The sequence below is a fragment of the Sparus aurata genome, chromosome 23, assembly GCF_900880675.1.
Source record: "Sparus aurata chromosome 23, fSpaAur1.1, whole genome shotgun sequence".
NCBI classification, from domain to species: Eukaryota; Metazoa; Chordata; class Actinopteri; order Spariformes; family Sparidae; genus Sparus; species Sparus aurata.
Window position 1 is genome coordinate 29,533,110 of NC_044209.1, and position 19,598 is coordinate 29,552,707.

At 41.7% G+C, this 19,598-nt stretch overlaps 1 protein-coding gene across 2 annotated transcripts; it reads right to left on the bottom strand.

Annotated features, from left to right (window-relative positions):
• Positions 1-7,105: 7,105 nt before the first annotated feature.
• On the bottom strand, positions 7,106-16,438 carry LOC115574823 (reticulocyte-binding protein 2 homolog a-like). Of its 2 annotated transcripts, XM_030406444.1 has the most exons (5): positions 16,307-16,438; positions 13,246-14,042; positions 12,169-12,338; positions 8,924-9,002; positions 7,106-8,737 (listed from the first exon to the last, which is right to left on the bottom strand). In XM_030406444.1, the coding sequence occupies exons 2-5, from the start codon at positions 13,972-13,974 to the stop codon at positions 7,439-7,441; spliced, it is 2,277 nt and encodes a 758-aa protein (XP_030262304.1). In that variant the 5' UTR covers positions 13,975-14,042; positions 16,307-16,438; the 3' UTR covers positions 7,106-7,438. The 2 variants fall into 2 exon arrangements, with proteins under 2 accessions (XP_030262304.1, XP_030262303.1); XM_030406443.1 differs by having other exon boundaries at positions 7,107-9,002.
• Positions 16,439-19,598: the final 3,160 nt, after the last annotated feature.

Sequence of the window (19,598 nt, forward strand, 5' to 3'; positions counted from 1 at the left end):
CTGAGCTGTGGTGTGTTTCCTCTGATGGGGGAAACGCCTCAGTTAGTCAGAATCAGTCTGACAAACAATAATGTGACACAGAATAACTTCATTATTTCATAATAGAATAGAACATAATTACTTTATTGATCCCAGACTGGGAAATGATTTTGTTACAGCAGCGGTGGGTCTGCAAAAAACACTCTGTACATAACATAAAGAGAAAGTAAGACATACACACTGTATATATACAGTGCAAACAACAACAATAATATACACAACTATACAAGAAATAGACAACGTGCAATAGCAGAACCAGAGGTAAAATGAATAGATAAATATTCTTAAAAGAACATAGAATATAGAATATGCAGATGTAAACATGTAATGTAACATGTAACATGAGTAAAAACAGTAGAGAGACCAGAGTTCTCTGTCAGGCAGAGGTGAGAGAGTTGTTGTATAAAGTGATGGATTGTGGCAGGAAAGATTTCCTGTATCTGTTGCTACGACAGAGAAGCTGAAGCAGCCTTCCGGAGAAGGTGCTCCGCTGTCTGACCAGTGTGAGTTGGAGAGGATGGAGAGGATTATCCATGATGGATAACAGTGTTTTCAGTGTCCTCCTCTCCACCACAGCCTCCAGAGTGTCCTGTTTGCAGCCAATCACAGAGCCAGCCTTCCTGATCAGTTTGTTGAGTCTGTTGGTGTCGCTGGCTCCGATGCTGCTTCCCCAACAAACCACAGCAAAGACAAGCACACTGGCCACCACAGACTGATAAAAGATCTCCAACATCTTGCTGCACACGTTGAAGGATCTCAGCTTCCTCAGGAAGTAAAGTCTGCTCATCCCCTTCTTGTAAACAGCTTCAGTGTTAGATCTCCAGTCCAGTCTGTGGTTGATGGTAACACCCAGGTACTTGTAATCCTCCACTGCCTCCACATCCCTTCCCAGAATGCGCAGTGGTTGGAAAGCTGTCTTCCTCTTCTTCCTGAAATCTATCACCATCTCTCTGGTCTTGCTGATGTTCAGCCGCAGGTGATTCTGTCCAGTCCACTCCACAAAGTTGTCTACCAGTGCCCTGTACTCCTCCTCCTGTCCCTCACTTATACACCCAACAACAGCCGAGTCGTCAGAAAACTTCTGCAGGTGACACGAACCGGTGTTGTACTGAAAGTCAGTGGTGTATAAGGTGAACAGGAAAGGAGACAGTACAGTCCCCTGTGGAGCTCCTGTATCACTAACCACCGCATCAGACAGAACACTGCCCAGACAGCATCATATGTGTTCACTGTGTGCGTGTGTGTTAAAATATTAAAAATATTCCACACCCCTCCAAAATAAATCAAATATATTACACTCGCCAAAATAAAACAAACAAAGAGGAGAGAGGCTAGCAGATGTGATGGTAAAATGTCAAAAGAGGAAGCTGGAGTACCGATCACATTTACAATCAGGACATTCAGCAGACGCTTTTGTCCAAAGCGACTTACAGTAAGTTAATTTGTCACAAGAGAGAAACCACGACATCACCGCTGATCAAGGATACTTTAAATGTGAGGTGTCTGGACTGCAACACATTCTGGTCTTTAATTCAACTCAGTATAAAATTTACCTGTTTCTCCTCATTGGTGAGTTAAGGAGTGTAGACGGAGTGCACTGAAAAAAGTAAAACCTTGCTCAAATTTTTAAAAATGATGTCCAGATATCACATCTAAAATATTTGACTTCACAGAATCTAAATTGAGTTTCTTCCTATGACCTGATTATTTTACACTGATGTAAACAATAATACTGCACTTGACCCAACCTTAATTCTTTGCCTTGATCCAAATGATCTTCTTAACATCTTAGTTATTGAACCAAACTAACTAATTGAAATTAAAACAACTTAGTGTATTCACTTTTAACTAAATCAACATGAATTAATGTTTGCATTGACACTACATAATTCATTTACATATAATCAAAGTATTATTCACATATTTATGTTTACTTCACAGATATCTCATATTTTCCATCTCATAAAATCTATAGAAAAAGACTGGCAATTAAGCAAGAAGAAAGTAAAGTTTTGCAAACTCTAGCCTCTAATCTTCGTCTTCCCACTGGTGTTTGTCAGTTTGTTGCTTCCGTCTGTGTCTGCTTCTATCAGTGTGGTGTCCTTCCAGAGTTCCTTCTGTCTCCAGTCTCCCCGTGGTATGTGTTTTTTGGATTGTGAGTTCTGTTTTCTTCTATGTTTGAGTTGAACTTTGCCTTTTTCTTTGCTACTTTGTCTTGCTGTTGTGTTGCTACTTTGGTTTTTGGTCCTGGATTCATTATCAAGTCATGCTCTTCGGTTTTTGTTACATTCAGCTTTGTTTAATTAAAGCTTGTCTTTTGTTCCCCCTCAATCCTGCCTCTTGCCCTTTGAGTAACTGCATTTGGGTCCACCTCCTATCTCCTTAGCTTTCCCCCTTAAACCCCAGCGTGACACCCCGTGAACGTCTCAGCCTGTGGTCTGTTTTTCAGCAATTTGTATATTTAAGCAGAGAAGACAGAAAATTAGTATTTCCTGACTTCTTCCTGTCTGACATTGTCCTTAAAGTGTGTAATGAGGCAAAACATTTAGGCCATTACATAACCGATGATCTATCAGATGACAAGGACATTTACAGACAATGCTGAAAGCTGTATGCACAAGCAAACACGTTGGCGCGTAAATTCAGTATGTGTTCAGTACCTGTGAAAACCTGCCTGTTTAAAGCTTTTTGTACCCCTTTACACACTGCACACCTGTGGCGGTGCTATAAAAAAGGCAGCATGTGGAGACTCACAGTGGCTACAATGACAGTCTGAGGTTGCTGTTAAAAGCTCCTAGAAGCTGCAGTTCTAGCCACATGTTTGTTAATTTTGGTGTACCCAGTTGCTCTGCTGTAATAAGGAATGTTATATACAGATATATGTGCAGGGTATCTGACTCTGAAAATGTTATTATTTTAGCCTTAATCAGCTCTGAACTGAACTCTACCAGGTTCTCGTCCAGAATGTGGAACCACCGGCGTTCAAGCCTGTATGTAAATATATGATGTGTGTGTGTGTGTGTGTGTGTGTGCGCGCATGTGTGCGGGGGGGAATATGTATGTGCGTATATGTATTTTATTCTATTTTATTTTTATTCTATTTTATTTTTTTCATTGTGCTGTGTTGTTGGTGCTATGGACCTCTCATGAGATGTGTCCTTAATAAAGATTGAATTGAATTGAAATTGAAATAACCTAATTTCTGTGCATAGGTTACAATTTTTTATGAGAAGGTGTTCTGCCTTGTACAATCATTGGGTGGTTTCATGAGAAGATTTCTGTGAACAAACCTTTGGAAAGGGAGGTCTTGAGGGTGACACAGTATAAAAATGCTCAGTTAAAAAAGTGTTTGAATGATAAATTCGTTGAGTGGATTATATGTTTGACTTTTGTGTGGCGACCAGAGTTTGTGTCCCATTTGTTTTCTGGATTTTTACCCGAACAATTAATTGTTTTCATGTATTAAAGAGGACTAAAATGAACCTTTTGTTACAATTTGGTTTAATTCACTCCTTAGGTTTAAGAATATGGGGCCGAATGACAAAATACTTCTTTAATTGTCATTCGTATCAAAATTCTTCAGCTGGTATCACAGTTCAGTCCTGAGCTGCTCCCGTCAGCCTCCAGGACAACACATCAGTGTTGGGAAAGTTCACTTTCTACATGAACTAGTTCAAAGTTCAGTTCACAAATTTTAAAATGAACTAGTTCAGTTCACAGTTCATTATTTAAAATTTTGAACTAAGTTCACAGTTCCAAAAATGAACTAGTTCATAGTTTTTTTTTTCCAATATGTTGATGCGAGCTATTATTTTCAAAATTATTGCCACAGCTTATATAGAACCACAGACAGCTATTATTTTATCAGTTTTAACACTGAAACTGCAGCTCTCCCATAATATTCTCACTGCATGTTTGCTATGCAGCCATTTCTGTCTGAACTAGTTAAGTTTCGTTTTGATCTAAAGTAAAGCGAGTTACACAAACCTCCAGCGTCCTTCTTATACACAACAGCCAGATTGGGTGTTTTTCCGCCACATATTAAGGCTTGTTCATGGGGTGTTTTAGCTGGTTTTCGCCTGGAAGGCTCAATGAGAATCTGGCACTGACTTGAAAAAAGTTAAACTGTGAGAACGCACTGTTCACAAACGCCAAAATGAACGTGTTCACAATAAAAAAAAAAAAAATCTTAACGATTACATTACATTACAATATTGTTATCGCCGAGGGAACGCGTATGCTTGCATACTCCTTGGGCTTGACCCCCTAAAAATGGTAAAAAACAGCCAGTTATACCTCAGAGGGTTAATTGTCGGCCAGTATAATGGTGCCCTATGCGAGGCACCAACACAATGGTGCCCCGCATGAGGCAGTGTACTGTTGGAAATTAATAATGAATATTAATTTCAGCCAGACGGTGGGAAAAACTTCAGTGCTACCTCAGTGCTCCCTCCTGCCCCTAACACTACACTCATCGATAACTTTAACAACATGCAACAGTCTTCAGGTTCTGGATTTGAGGTTCAGTAAAAAACTGACATGAAACCAGAAACCTGAATTTAGAAAAATGCTGGAAACCAATGGCTTATTTTTAACAGTGTGTTGTGTTTTATAAAGTTTGTTGGTAAAACATTAATGTGAAAAGTAAGTTTACCTGTCAGATAAATGTGGTGGTGTAAAAGTACAACATTTCTCTCTGACATGTCGAGGAACAGAAGCATAAAGTAACATGAGAAGAAACTGACGAGAGTCATCATTTTGTGTCAGCTGTTTCCTGAATCTGGTTAAAATATCTGTTTCAGAGTGTTTGTCAGTCACGAGTCTCCATGTAGGTCGTCTGTCTGACTGCAGCAGAGTTTCTTCTTCTCTGGACTTTATTCTGCCGCTCAGCTTCTGTAAGTCATGTGACTTCTTGAAGAGGTCCCAGCTGCAGAGCTACAGATACAGAAATGTTGCAGAGGAAACTCAGATTATAGAACAATATTTAACTGTAATGTTGATGCAACACGTGACACAAACACTTTCCTTCCACAGACAACACAGGATTGTGTCATACTGAATCATTTTATGGCTTAAAACTTAAATATTCACACTAATCTTTAGTTGTATAATGATTATTAAATAAGTTCACAAGAAGATTCAGAAAAGTTCCTTCAGGAGAGGTGAGCGACTAGTTACAGACTACAATCTAGTTACAGATTGTAGTCTGTTACAATTTTTTGTTATATTTGTCAAAGTTGTATGATCATTATGATCTGACAGTAGAATCAGATACAGGTCAGCTGTCTGTGGCTCCACCCAGTGGCTGTAGCTGTAGTCCAATGATAGCTTTGTGTTTATGGCTACTGGTTAGTAAAAGTGTCTTTAAGTGAGTGGACAGTTATAATAACGTTAGTTTGTTTTCAGGACGCTCTGAAGTGGTTGAACTGGTTTAGAGAAATAACGTTCCTCATGTTTCAGAAAGGCAGCATGGTGATGATGATGACCTGAATGATCACCTGGTAACTTGTCTACAGAGATGTGAGGAATATTGATTGTTACTCTTGATATCTACAGTGAGGCAGTGAGACGGCACTGTCTCTCTGTAGTTGTATTGATCAGAAAAAGAACAATCAGGGCTTCTGTTTTTTGTTGTTGTCATTTTGAATGTGACATCTTGGTTATCTGGCTTTCTCTGTTACCATGGTTACAAGCCTACTCATGCTCAGATGGCTCATAGACATAACACATAAACGCCATCTTGGATGTGGCAGCTCCGCCCCATGAACTGCTACAGGTCAGTGTAGTGAGCTTTATAAAGCTCCTTCTACAAAGTGCTACAAGTTAATTTACACATTCACACACGTACGGATATATTCAGGAAACAGAGAGGAACCAAAAACAACGTCTGTAACGTTCTCTGATGATTATAAATGTTAACTACTCGGTATATGTTCAGTATACAGGTCGACATCAAACCACAGGATGTGTTTTATAATGTTTTTATGTGTTTACAGCTGCTGATGTATGTAACGCTGTTACTGTGATGATACATGACAGTTCAATATTTAATCTGTGTATGATAACCAGATCCTGACATGTAAATGCGACGTTTATGCTCCCTTATTATTTTATCATTATCATTATCATTATTATTATTATTATTATTATTGTTATTTCAAAGTGATAACAGATTAGAGATTAACAACATTCACTCTTGTACATTAAACAGACAGCATGAAGGTTCAAAAGTCTTTTATTTAACACAAACAATCAGATCACAATTATTCTGTTTGTTTTGACTTTTGTTTTTGACTTCCTGTGACAAACAATAACTCAGTACATAGAATGTGATTAAACATTATTATATAAACAGTATCTGTACACCGTGTGTGTGTGTACATGTGTGAATAAACTTTCCGTGTAAATACAACACAAATAATACAGGAAAGAGTGCTCACAATTTCACAACCCGCCAAAATAAATCAAACACAAAACAAACATAAAATATTGCAATTATGTTACACACCGCCAAAATAAAGCAAACCAAGAGGAGCTAGGCTAGCAGATGTGATGGTAAAATGTCAAAAGAGAAAAGCTGGAGTATTTTTCACCCAGTCAGAGAGTTCTGACCAACGGACCAATCACTGTTCACAGCTAAGTCTATGAGCAGTCTCCATTTTTAAAACAATGAACAAACTTACTTTTTCAACTTTAACATCAATGTCTTTTGACTTTTTTTGATAAATTGTTTATTTTAGCAACATGTTTCATTAAAATGTAATCTTAAAGGGATTTTCCGGTGTAAGTTTTATCCCCCCTTGAGAGATAAAGTTTGCAGAGCGCTAGCTCACATAGCTTTAGCATCTTCAGAAACGGCCACATGACAACAATACACTGCAGTTAATGGATCCAAATATAAACCGCCACCAAAAAGCCACAAATAATGCTCAGAACAGCACCAAACTTCAGCAACAGTACAAATAGGGTCTCAGCACATAGTCCGGGGCATCTAACCTCCGCTAGCTTAGCTGGATTTCTACTGGGAAGCTGTGGTTGCTGAAGTTTGGTGCTGATTTGAACATTATTTGTGGCTTTTTGGTGGCGGTTTATACTTGGATCCATTTACTGCAGTGCATTGTTGTCGTGCGGTCGTTAATGAGGGTGATAAAACTCTGCAAATTAGCGGTCTGCCAACTTGATCTCTCCAGAGGGAGTCTAACACAGTTTCACAGTGATTTAGACCATGGATTTAACTTACACCGTAATATCACTTTAAAGTGGTTATTCTTATACTATTTTCAACTTGTTTTATAAGATACTTTGTAGAAATGTCATTGATCACAGTTACATCAGGTGATATATTACAGCTAATCAGCTGCTTTCAGAGAGTTCTCAGAGAATTATTCAGTTTCTATTCCTACATCTTTCTGAATCGTTTCTGCTCTTCATTCTCATTTTGTTCAGTTTTGTCTGTTGTATCTTTTGGCTTTGCATTAAAATAAACTGTGTAATGATCTGATACTCCATCATCCCGAACAATAAGACCAGAGATTTCAACATTTGTGGTAATGACCAGATCCAGAGTGTTACCTCCTTCGTGTGTTGGCTCCTCTACATGCTGTATCAGGTTATTGACCCACAAAAGAAAATCAAACTCGTCAGTATAGGACCTCCTTTCTTCATTAACATGTATGTTGAAATCTCCAGCCACAATGATGCTGCTGTAGTTCTTCTTGACTTCATCCAGGAGACTTTGAAACTCGTCCAGAAACCTGCGGAATCGTTGCTGGTTGTACCCTGGTGGGTGATACACATTGATGATCACGACAGGTTGGTCCCAATCATCATGTTGCAGAACTGTGACAACAAACTCAAAGGTTGTTATGTTTAGATGGTTAAAGTTAAGTTGTTCTCCCTGCAATTCCTCTGAGAACTGATTGGCCACCCCTCCTCCTCTTCTACCATCCCTCACCTGATAGTGGGACCTGAAACCTTCTGGTGTTGCCATACTGAGGACTCTGTCTGCTGTATCATCTCGTAACCACGTCTCTGTTGTGAGAAAGACGTCCAGGTAGTTTCCTGTTATGAGCTCTGAGATCCTGGATGTTCTTTGATTCATCGACCGAGTGTTGAGCAACCCGATCCTGATTGTTCCAGGAGGTGTTTGGTTGATCTCACCCTGATCCACAGTTTGGATTTGTCTATTCGTTGTTCTGTTTTTTCGATGGCACTTTTTCTTTTTCTTTCTACCAGTGTGCTTGCTCTCCTCTTCCTCTGTCTCTTCCTCGCTATCACCCTCCACTCCCTCCTGATCTCTCCTTTTATCCTTATCATCCCTCTCATCATCTCCCTGATCACCTCCAGTCTGTTCGGCCTGCTGACTGTTTTTCTTTTGTTCACCTCCAGTTTGCATCTCATATTCCTGTCGTCTTCTGGCCTTCTCCTTCTGCTCCTTTATTTGTTTTTTGGCCTTCTCTTCCTCTTCTCCTCTTCTTTTGGCCAGCACCTCATCTTCTCTTTGTTTTCTGGCCTCATCCTTCTGCTCCTGTAATTGTTTTTTGGCCTTCTCTTCCTCTTCTCCTCTTCTTTTGGCCAGCACCTCATCTTCTCTTTGTTTTCTGGCCTCATCCTTCTGCTCCTGTAATTGTTTTTTGGCCTTCTCTTGCTCTTCTCCTCTTCTTTTGGCCAGCACCTCATCTTCTCTTTGTTTTCTGGCCTCATCCTTCTGCTCCTGTAATTGTTTTTTGGCCTTCTCTTGCTCTTCTCTTCTTCTTTTGGCCAGCACCTCCTCTTCTCTTTGTTTTCTGGCCTCATCCTTCTGCTCCTGTAATTGTTTTTTGGCCTTCTCTTGCTCTTCTCCTCTTCTTTTGGCCAGCACCTCATCTTCTCTTTGTTTTCTGGCCTTCTCCTTCTCTTCTAGTTGTCTTCTGGCCCTCTCCTCCTCTTCTCTTTGTCTTCTGTCCATCTCCTCCAGAACCGTCCTGTAAATGAAATTAGTTAAGATCATTCAGAAACATCAGTTGTTGCTAACAAACACATTTTGCTCTAGCGAACTAAGACGTGTGTAAATGTTGGGAATAAGCAGTGGCTGAAATGGTGGTGAGGGGAACTCTGACTAGAAATCTGCTGTATAGTAGTTAGGTTTAATATATTGATTATATTTTCTAACAGCAGGTCCAGATTGCTGATTTGGCACAGAAAGTGTCTGAGATGGCTGGCATTGGGGCCACCCTGGCTGGAGTTTGGATGGAGCCGCCAATGTTTGATGTTGATGGTCAGCCTATATGCTTTAAAGCTGGTTAGCTGGTCACATCACACAGCAATGTAGGATGGGGGTAACCACCTGACGGGAAGCTCCAGGATGGCATATGGCAGTTTCCAAGGATAGGTCAGCCCAGGTAACTGAGCAGCAGGGAAACTTTCTCCCCCTGTGGCAATGAGCCGAACTACATGTGGGGTTCAGTCAGGCTCACGCTTTAAGGCCCAAGTCGATGCAGAGTTTGACTGTTTAGTGGGGAGATGCCCAACAGTGGATGTGTTATTGGGTGATGTACAAGTCCTTTTTTCAGCAACATTTCCATCCCACACTTAAGACAACTGAGTGGCTTGCATTGTCCGTTGCCAATGGTTTGGGTATTCTTTACCTGGTGCACAGGGGAGGAAAGTCTTTCAGGGGAATTAATTGTGTCTGGCGCATTGGTTTTGGTTGAAAATGGGCACATGGCAGTATCAGTGTTAAATGTAGGTGGTGTAAATGTAAGAATTGAGCCTCAGACTTGGCTTGGTTCAATGCATACAGTGGATGTGGTAGCTTGTGATACTGTTTCTGTTGCATTTGAATGTGTAGCCCCACAAGAAGAGCTGGTCTTGTTGTGTGAACAGGCTGGTGAAGCAACAGGAGCTGTCATTGGAGGTTGTTGCAATGGAGTTACCTGGACTAACTGTTGAGCAGGTTCAGAACGTGAGACAGCTTTTGGGGAAGCACTCTGGGGTCTTTGCAAAGTCGGAAACTGACTTGGGGTGAACGAATGCAATGGAACACAAAATTCCAGTTGAAGATGAGGCACCAGTGAGGCAACGCTATCGGTGAACACTGCCAGGTCAGTATGAAGAGGTTAAGATGCACATAGCACAGCTCCTTTGTAGTGTATTATATCTGAGTTGCAATACCATCACCCTATTTAGAAATGCTCAGCTGTGTTGTGTAAGAGCCAGAAAGTACCTAGGAGACCTGCACTGTGCAAAACACTGGAGAAGGAATCCCCAAGAAGGCCACTAGAGTCACAATTGCTGTATATGGAAATTATAAGTGCTATGTATGAAATAAACAAAAGATGACTATTGCCACGTCACACCCAAGGCCCAGAGGAGGGAGGGGGCCGAGAGTGGGACGTCTGGCTATATTTTTAAGGCCTTATTTGGAGTGAAATACACCGGTATAATCTAAAAATGGAAGTTAATCGAGGATGAGGGTATTGATCGGGCCTAAAAGAAGGAGGATCCAGGGGCGTGGAAATCCCCAGATCAGAATAGTATATAAGTTGGAGCATCAGACAGGGACTTCAGTTCATCCCGGGAGAGCTCACTGCATGTATCCTGCTGTGTGAAATAAATACTTTTGACCTGAAGACCAGCTGTTTCATCCTTGATTTAGGACTCCACCTGTGAGTGTTTTATAGTTGATAAATCAGATAATTGTAAATTTTAGACAAGTAGTTTGACACTACACCTCCAGCATGGCATAATCAGGGAAAGCAGTAGTCCTTAATCCCAGAGCTTCCAGGCTTTGCTCCTGCTTTTGGATGATATTGTTAATTTTTCTTCTACCATCAAGCAGCACCTTGAGCGTCTTGATTTGGTGTTGTTGTCGGGGGTAGTTTTACCTCAAGGTCAAGTTGAGTAAGTGCTATTTTTTTAGTCCGAGGCTACGTACCTTATGCAGATTTCAGCAAGTGTTTTTTTTTTTTGGAGATTGATGCTAGTCACCAAGGGTTGCATATGCCACTGGGCAGTGGTGAGTATGCAAGTATATGCAAGTTGTGTACTCTGACCATCAGAGCGTAATATGGAAAACTATAGTGCACATGGTAGCCAGAATGTAGGGGATGCTCTTTCCAGGCAGTATTCAGAGCAACAAGATATGGCAGAGACACAAACTTTTCAGGATACACATAATATCCTGTCAAAGCCTCACCAGTTGGTCTCATGCCAGGAGACAAGTATCCTCTTCCAGCTTTCCTTCCTTTGACATTACTGCTTTGGCGAGTCTTCAGCAGGCTGATTCAATAAAAGCATCTTTCAAACTTACTGGATGAAAGGGGTGAAGCCTTGTAGAGAGGATGCAAGAATGTCATAAGACTGTTGGACTTTTGAGGCAGCGGCGAAGGATTGTGAGGGTTGAGGGGGTGCTGCAACTCTTGTTGCCTGCTGCGACGCAAAAAGAGGTGCTTCCTCATATGCACACAGATCATGGTCACCGAGGGGTTGAAAGAACATTGAAGTTGGTGTGGAGTCTGTGTTACTAGCCAGGGATGTTTATGGATGTTGAAGGCTTTTGCAAGGCATGTGAGTATTTTATTGCATCCAAAGTGCCCCAGCCAAGGGTGGTTGCAGCAATAGGAAGATTGTTAGCGTTTAGGCTGCTGGAAGTAGTGGCAATGGAATTCGCAGCCCTGGAGCCATCGTCTGGTCAGCATGAGAATGTTTTGTTTCTTAAAAATGTGTTTTTCAGAGTTTACTGTTGAAGTGCCAACCCGAGACCAGTGGGCTGTAACAGTTGCTGAATCTCTGGTAAAGTATTGGATTCAGCTATATGGGGTCCCTGCAAGGTTGCACTCTGACTAGGGTAAATGTTTTGAGGCTGATGTTGTCCAGTGTCTGTGTGGTTGGTATGGGATAAAAAAGTGAGTCGAATAACTCCATGGTGGATATTTATTTCTGTTGTTTGCTGTTTTGATTTAAGTACTATCATTGTTGTATCAGTCATGTGTTCTGTACCTAACAAATGAAGGGAATGGGAACCAACCTGTCTCTTTTCACTTTGGGCAACCTTTACTGAATAAAAGATTTACATTTGCAATCCTATATTGCTGTTTGTCTATATCCGTCTTGAAGGGCATGGTTTGTGGCAACGGGGTCCTACAATACCTCATGTTGTCGAACTGATCCTTCAGTGTACGGCACATCTTTAGAATGTCATCAGCTGTTTTTCTCAGTGATCGGCTCGCTTCAGTCTCATGATTCTTCTCGATCAGGTCTTTCCAGTTGTCAATTGCCTCAGAAAGAGCAAACCCCATTCCAACAGCTCCTCCCACAACCTGATGATGAAGATCAAAAGTCAAAGTCAGATCAATACTAGAAAAACGAAATAAATTTGCCATACAAACTTTTGGCGCGTAACTAGTCCTGCAGTTTTGATTGCACAAACACAAATAATACATCAAAACATGCAGCATGCTAGTTGGCAATGTTTTTGGTAGCAATTTGCTAATTTTTTTTGCAAAAACTGTGAAAAAAAGGCCTTAATCTGAATTCAGTTCAATGTTTGTGTCCATCTCAGTATTTCACTTTTACTTTAGCCGTTAGCCAGCATTAGGCCGTGGACCATTACAAGGATTTACAGTGCACTTGGGCCAAGAGTTTAGTCATATACTGACTACACCTGTTAAACTGTGGTTATCTGTATTAACCAAAATACTTTTGGTTAATGTATGAAGCTAATGGAGGCATTCTTTCTCAGAGAATGAGGGTGTGGTTAATAGTTGGACCGGTCAGGTCATGTCACCCGGTGTAGATTAACTGACCTTTTGTGAACCTACTTGTTGCTGAACTGTTGATAACTCAGCATGAGCACAGCTTTCATTAGAGTCTCATGTGAACTCGACAATTGGCCTTCTTGGGTTTAAAGGTCAGAAAGTGGTTCAGATCACCAAGAAAACATTAATTATGAATTCCTGGACCCTAAAAGTCGCAGAAAAAGATTTGTGTGAAGGTCATGGGGGCTCAAATTATTTAGTTATTTATTCAGTGTTCATCAACGACAAATTTTCTGAGAAGCAGACTACTGCTTTCAAATGTGCTGGAGATGACTCAACTAATTAACCCTTTTAAAGGTGTGTGTCAGTCATTGCTGTGACGGTGCACACATCTTCTCTGTGTGAAAAGAGCTTCTGTGATTTACTGTGTGATGATCAAACAATACATGAGTGTAGATACTGATCTTACCATGGCTCCGCCTTTAATAGCTGTCTTCAATCCTGCTGCGGACATTTCTTTGATGAGTTTTTTGGTTGCTTCAGCAATCAAAAGCTTAGATTGTTTCCCAGCAGTTTTCAGTGAGAAAACTGTGAAAATACCATAAACTGTCAGTCCAGCTGTCATTGCAAAAGTGTTGAGTGAGTTCTGTCTCATTCCTGGTTCAATGAGATAAAAACTCTCATGTTGACTGAAATTGATGTTCAGCTTCAGGCCACTTCTTCTGGCCACGGCTCCCATGAATGAAGTCATGACATGTCGGTCGACTTGATCTGGGTTAGCAGAGGGATACATCCTCTTCACCTCCACCTTCAGCTGCTCAAACAGATTCTGGATGCTTTTTGCAGTCTCATTGTTCTCCTTTTCTATCTTCTCAGCCTCTTTCAAGGTGTCGCTGGATGAAAAGTGCTCAATGATCTTTGTAGTTACAGATACAGCGGCACCAACACCGCTATATATTCCTCCTACAATAGCTAAAGCTGGAACAGCTGCTCCGGCAGTAAAGAAAGTGGCCACACCGGCTCCAATCAGACTCGCTGCTCCGATCACCGACACTGTGCTGCCAGCACATTCTGCAGAGTTGCATTTCTCCCTGAGTGTCTCCAACTCATCAGCCAGTTTCTTCAGCTTCTTTGCACAGTTCTCCCTCTTCTTGATCCAGGAGAACATCAGCTCCACCAGCTGATCAGCGATGGCCATGATGAAGGTTTGTGTGTCCTCCTGATCCTTCAAGCAGAAACCAGAGAGCTGCTACAGCGTGATGAGGTCTGTAAGAGAAGGTCAGGAGACGATCAGAGGACACCAGAGGTCACTGTGTCATGTGTCATGTAGTACCAGTCAAAGCTCTGAAGTGGACCTTGAGATTAACTTTTTATCCAAATGCTAAATCCCTGAAAATAAACCAGCTGGGACGCTGTGTGACATGTTCATTAAAGAGGAATGCAGAGTTTAGTAAATCCTTCCGACTCACAGTTCAGCTGAAACAGGACAGACGTTTATATTAAAGACATAAGTTTATAGCAAAGCCTTTTAAATAATAAAGAGATATTTTGGTTTGTTCCTGGATGGTTGCACTGTACCTGCCCTCCGTGAGGGGACGGGTTGAGAGGCCAGCTGACCTAAAGAAAAAGACTTAATGATACTATAGTGGAACCACAAGGTCCAAAAAACTGAAACAATCTGGCGCCCAAAGAAAAGAAGGAAAGAAGAGGAAGAAAAACGTGAAGAACAAAGAGGTACAGTGACGTCAATATGATGAAGTGAATGGCATTAATAATGCGTCGTAGTTACTGTTGTTGGAGCAGAGTGCTAAATTACTAGCTTACTTCAGACAATAGCAGCATTGTTTCATAATCAGTAAACAGCTTGTAAGTTCATGTTACTCCACCTTAAATTCATCAGGGACATTTGGAAAGTTAACGTCAGGCCTGTTCAGGTGTTATTTTAACCTGCTGGCTGTGTTCTCCTGTCATGAGGATAGCCGGGAGCATGATACCTAGTAAAATGGAAGGAGTTGGAGGTCGTTTTGCAAAGCGGCTGACAATAGATAAGCAGGAGATGGCACTCTGAGGCTGAGAGATAATATGTTTGCACAATGTCTTATTAGGGCCCGAGCAGGTCTCGACCTGCAAGGTCCTTCTTCTTGGATGACGATTTTTTGTCCCAAATGATCACATTTTTCACTGCCTGAACATGCCCCAAAACTCACCAAACTTGGAATATACACCTGTTGAAAAATGTCTGAATCTATTGTCATCCTCAATTTCCACCACTAGGTGGCGCTTTAATCAACTACAGTGCGTTTTGGCTTATAACGCCCATATACTTTGTCACACATTCAAAAACCTTATATACACGCGTTCACTCAATTGTGCTGAACCACGTCATATAGGCCACGCCCATTTTCGCAAACCGTTTTTTCCCGCAAATTCGCCAAATGTCGCAAACCTACTTTTTCGAACTCCTCCCAGTCGATTTCACTGATTTGCACCAAACTCTGCACACAGCATCTGTGAACTCTCCTGACAAAAAGCTATTAAAAGAATTTTGATATTCCAAACAATACTCAAGTTATTAAATAACAACTTCATGTACATTTTGCTCAAAACACAAAGTGTTGCTTATCTCCACACTGGTCTGTCCCAATGACATGAATCTTAGGTGACTACTTCCCCATGAGCCACTAAGGCTCTGTGAAAAACTAATAAACTTATAATTTTCCATTTTTGCCATTTGACCAATTGGCACCAAACTTTGCAAGTAGAATCTGTGGGAAAAACTTATCAAAAGCTTTCATCTACGTCACACCTGGTGGCGTGCTGCATTTTGATGCCCTGAGTACATCAACCTGGCATACCCCGACGCCAGCATGCCCCGACACACGTGGACTGCGAGGGCCCGTTCATCACTGCTTGCAGCTTTAATTTATATTGTATTTTTATCACTTGTTTCTTTCTTCAGTTTTTATTTGGTGAGATATTTTGACATAAAAAAAATATATAATCTTGAAGACATACATGCAGTTTCTGTGTGAGTGTATGAACATTGATTGTGAAATTGACTGCAAGATCTTTCCAAGGGAACCAAATTTCTCAGGGCCGGCACCGCATGTAATTATTATACTACAACTGCCTAATAAGATCACATTTAATGTCGGCCATCATACCACAATATATCTCCCTGTTGGCTCAGAACAGTGTCGACATCACGTTACTGAATAACGCTGATAACTTCAGCTTTCTCAGCAGAACGACTGTTATTGATCCACTGAGTGTGTCAGCTGTTCACCACATGAGCTTCAGGGTTTTTTCACATGTTCATACATGTTCTGTAACCTGCTGACAGCAGGAGGGATCACAGAACACGCTGTGTTATTTAAACACACTGACATGATGAAGTTTAAACACACAGAGAAAGTTATTGAATGTTGTCTCAAGTATTTGTTCACTGTGTAGAATGTGTTAAACATACAGAACTCTAACATAAAGATGTTAACATGAAGATCTGCAGCAACAACAGAAACGTTTCTCACCTGTTGCTGGAAGTTCTGGTGGAATGAAGTCGTGTTCAAAGAAAGTTTGAGAGAAAGTGAACTCAGCTCTGGTTCGTCTGACCGACTGCAGCAGAACTTCTCCCTCTTTGTTCAGCAGCTCACTTCCTGTAAGTCATGTGACTTCCTGGAGAGGAAACAGCTGCTGAGGACTCTTGGCACAGAGCCAGATTATCTGAGCCCACCGAGCTGTGTTTCCTCTGACTGAGGGAAACGCCTCAAAAACATCAGTTTACTTCTTCTGATAGATCTGACCAGTTTATGAAACCCTCTGTTACCTTGAGGAAACTTTTGGGATAATGTAAGAACTCAACTCAACAACATACTAAACAAAGGTCTACATGTTTTTAGATATTTTAATGCAGAAATCTTCATTAATCGCTGTCACAGTCCACAATATAAACTGCAGTCTTCTTCCTCGACTTTGAAATGTCCTGAAGATTATTGCCAGACTTCAAACTTTCTCCATCTTCACCTCTAAAACAAAATATTATTTCACAGTTTCAACTAACATTTTGTTTGGTTAGCCAGTTAGCAAGTTAGCTTGCATAGTTTGCAACCAAAATGAAGACTAAAGCTTTACTGCTCACTTTGCGAGACTCTGTCTGTACGTCAGTAACTTTTATTTTTAGTTAGTTAGTTAGCATCTCTCTGGTTCCTCTGTGGGATCATTGAACTGGGTTCTGATCCGTCCAGGTTCTGTTGATCCAGATAATCTCCACAGATGAACTCCACTCTGTGATGTCTGAAGCTAAATTAACTGTGTAGCAGTAAGAAGCTAATGCTAGGCTACAAACAGAAGACATCACGGTCACATGACTGAAACGTCACCACCACTAAGAGTCTTACTGCACAATTACTATCCAGGTTTTCTATAAACTGATCAATGTACAAGTTGTAAAGTCAGAGTTAGAACAGTGTGTAACTAAAGTGGCCTGTAAAGACGGACTAGTGAGTAGATGAGTCTCCGTGTTCGCTGTGAGGACATTTAGCGGGTTAGCATGCTAACTTCCGTAGATATCTCTGCAACACAATACACACACACACACACACACACACACACACACACCTTATTTCAGGCATCTCAGAAAAAATCCACTGACTGAGTTTTTCGTGACACCTCCCACACCGGACCACTGAGGACCACATTTCTCAGACACATGGACAAGATGGATGACAAACATTACTTGAATGTGAATCAAGTTTTATTAATTTAAAGACAATTCTGCTTTGAACTGGACAACAAAGTTAGTGTTAGCTAGCAGAGCTGTGAGTTTCTGACCATGACAACAAACACTCATCTGTTAGCATCTGATAGCCTGCTGCTAAAGGAACTGTTAGCTTACATAGCCCAGCTCGGTGTCTAAGATTAATAGTTAACTTACTGATTGTGATCATTAATCTTCACCAGCTCATTAATTAATAATAATAATAATACATTTTATTTCATAGGCGCCTTTCTTTCACTCAAGGACACCTTACAGTAAACAAAGACAATTTAAGCCACAAAAGTACACAAGGGAAGAAAACAGTAAAAATGGACAGAAAATTCATTTAACTAAGAAAGGTGATCATAAACAGGTGTGTTTTGAGTTTGGACTTGAAATCAGATAGTGTAGTGATGTTCCTTATTTCGGGTGGCAGAGAGTTCCAGAGCCAGGGAGCAGAGCGGCTGAAAGCTCTGCTCCCCATGGTGGTGAGACGGGCAGGGGGGACAGTCAGCGAAATGGAGGAGGATGAACAGAGGGTGCGAGAGGGAGTGGCGATATGGAGAAGATTGGAAAGATATGGGGGGGCAAGATTGTGAATGGTCTTGAATGTTAGCAGAAGGATTTTGAAGTCAATGCGGGACTTGACCGGGAGCCAGTGGAGCTGCTGTAGGACGGGAGTGATGTGGTGGATGGAGGGGGTTCTGGTGATGACACGGGCAGCTGAATTCTGGACCAGTTGAAGTTTGTGCAGGGATTTGTGGGTGAGACCGGAGAGGAGGGAGTTGCAGTAATCCAGACGGGAAGTGATGAGACTATGGACGAGGATAGCAGTGGTATGGGGAGTAAGGGAGGGGCGGAGGCGGTTGATGTTGCGTAGGTGGAAGTAAGCAGACCGGATGATGTTATTGATGTGAGATTGGAAGGAGAGTGTACTGTCGAGGATGACACCCAGACTCTTAACCTGTGGGGAGGGGGAAACGGAGCAGTTATCAATGATGAGGGGGAAACTGTCGGTTTTGGAAAGTGTTGACTGTGTGCCAATGAGAAGGATCTCAGTTTTGTCAGAGTTGAGTTTTAGTAGATTTGAAGTGAACCAGGATTTTATTTCAGTTAAGCAGTCGGTAAGGGAGGAGGGAGGGAGGTTGGAAGTGGGTTTGCTGGCGAGGTAGAGCTGGGTGTCATCTGCGTAACAGTGAAAAGTGATGTTATGTTTGCGGAAGATATTGCCAAGGGGAAGGAGATAAATGATAAAGAGGAGGGGCCCCAGGACAGAGCCCTGAGGCACACCTGAGGTGACAGGGGAAGGTTGGGATGTGAAGGTTTTGAGCTGGATGAACTGAGTACGGCAGGAGAGATATGATTTGAACCAGTTTAGAGGAGTATGAGTGATACCGAGGGAGGACAGTCTCTTGAGGAGGGTGGTGTGACAGATGGTGTCGAAGGCTGCACTGAGATCGAGGAGGATGAGAATGGAGAGTAAACCAGTATCAGCTGCCATGAGGAGGTCGTTGGTTATTTTTAAGAGTGCAGTTTCTGTGCTATGGAGAGGGCGGAAACCAGACTGGAACTGTTCGTACAGGTTGTTGTTGAATAAATGAGAATGGAGTTGAATTGCTACTGTTTTTTCAAGAATCTTGGAAATGAAGGGGAGATTAGAGATTGGACGTAGGTTATTGAAGTTTGTGGGATCTGCACCAGGTTTTTTCAAAATTGGGGTAATTGCAGCAGTCTTGAATGGTGTAGGAACAGTTCCAGTGGAGAGAGAAGAGTGGATGATGGCAGAGATGAGAGGGACCAGGGAAGGGAGGCAGGCTTTGACCAGAACCGTGGGGAGAGGGTCTAGCTGACAGGTGGATGGCTTGGACTTGCGGATAAGATCTGAAATTTCTGCGAAGGTGGGGAGCTGGAAGCAGGAGAAAGAGTGGGTAGGAGGAGGAAGTTCGGATATGACATTGAGGGTGGTTTGTGAGCTGAGATGTTGGTGGATCATCTGGATTTTCTGACTGAGGATTGACATGATGGAGTTACAGAAAGCAGTTGAACAGAGGTGAGATGGTAGAGAT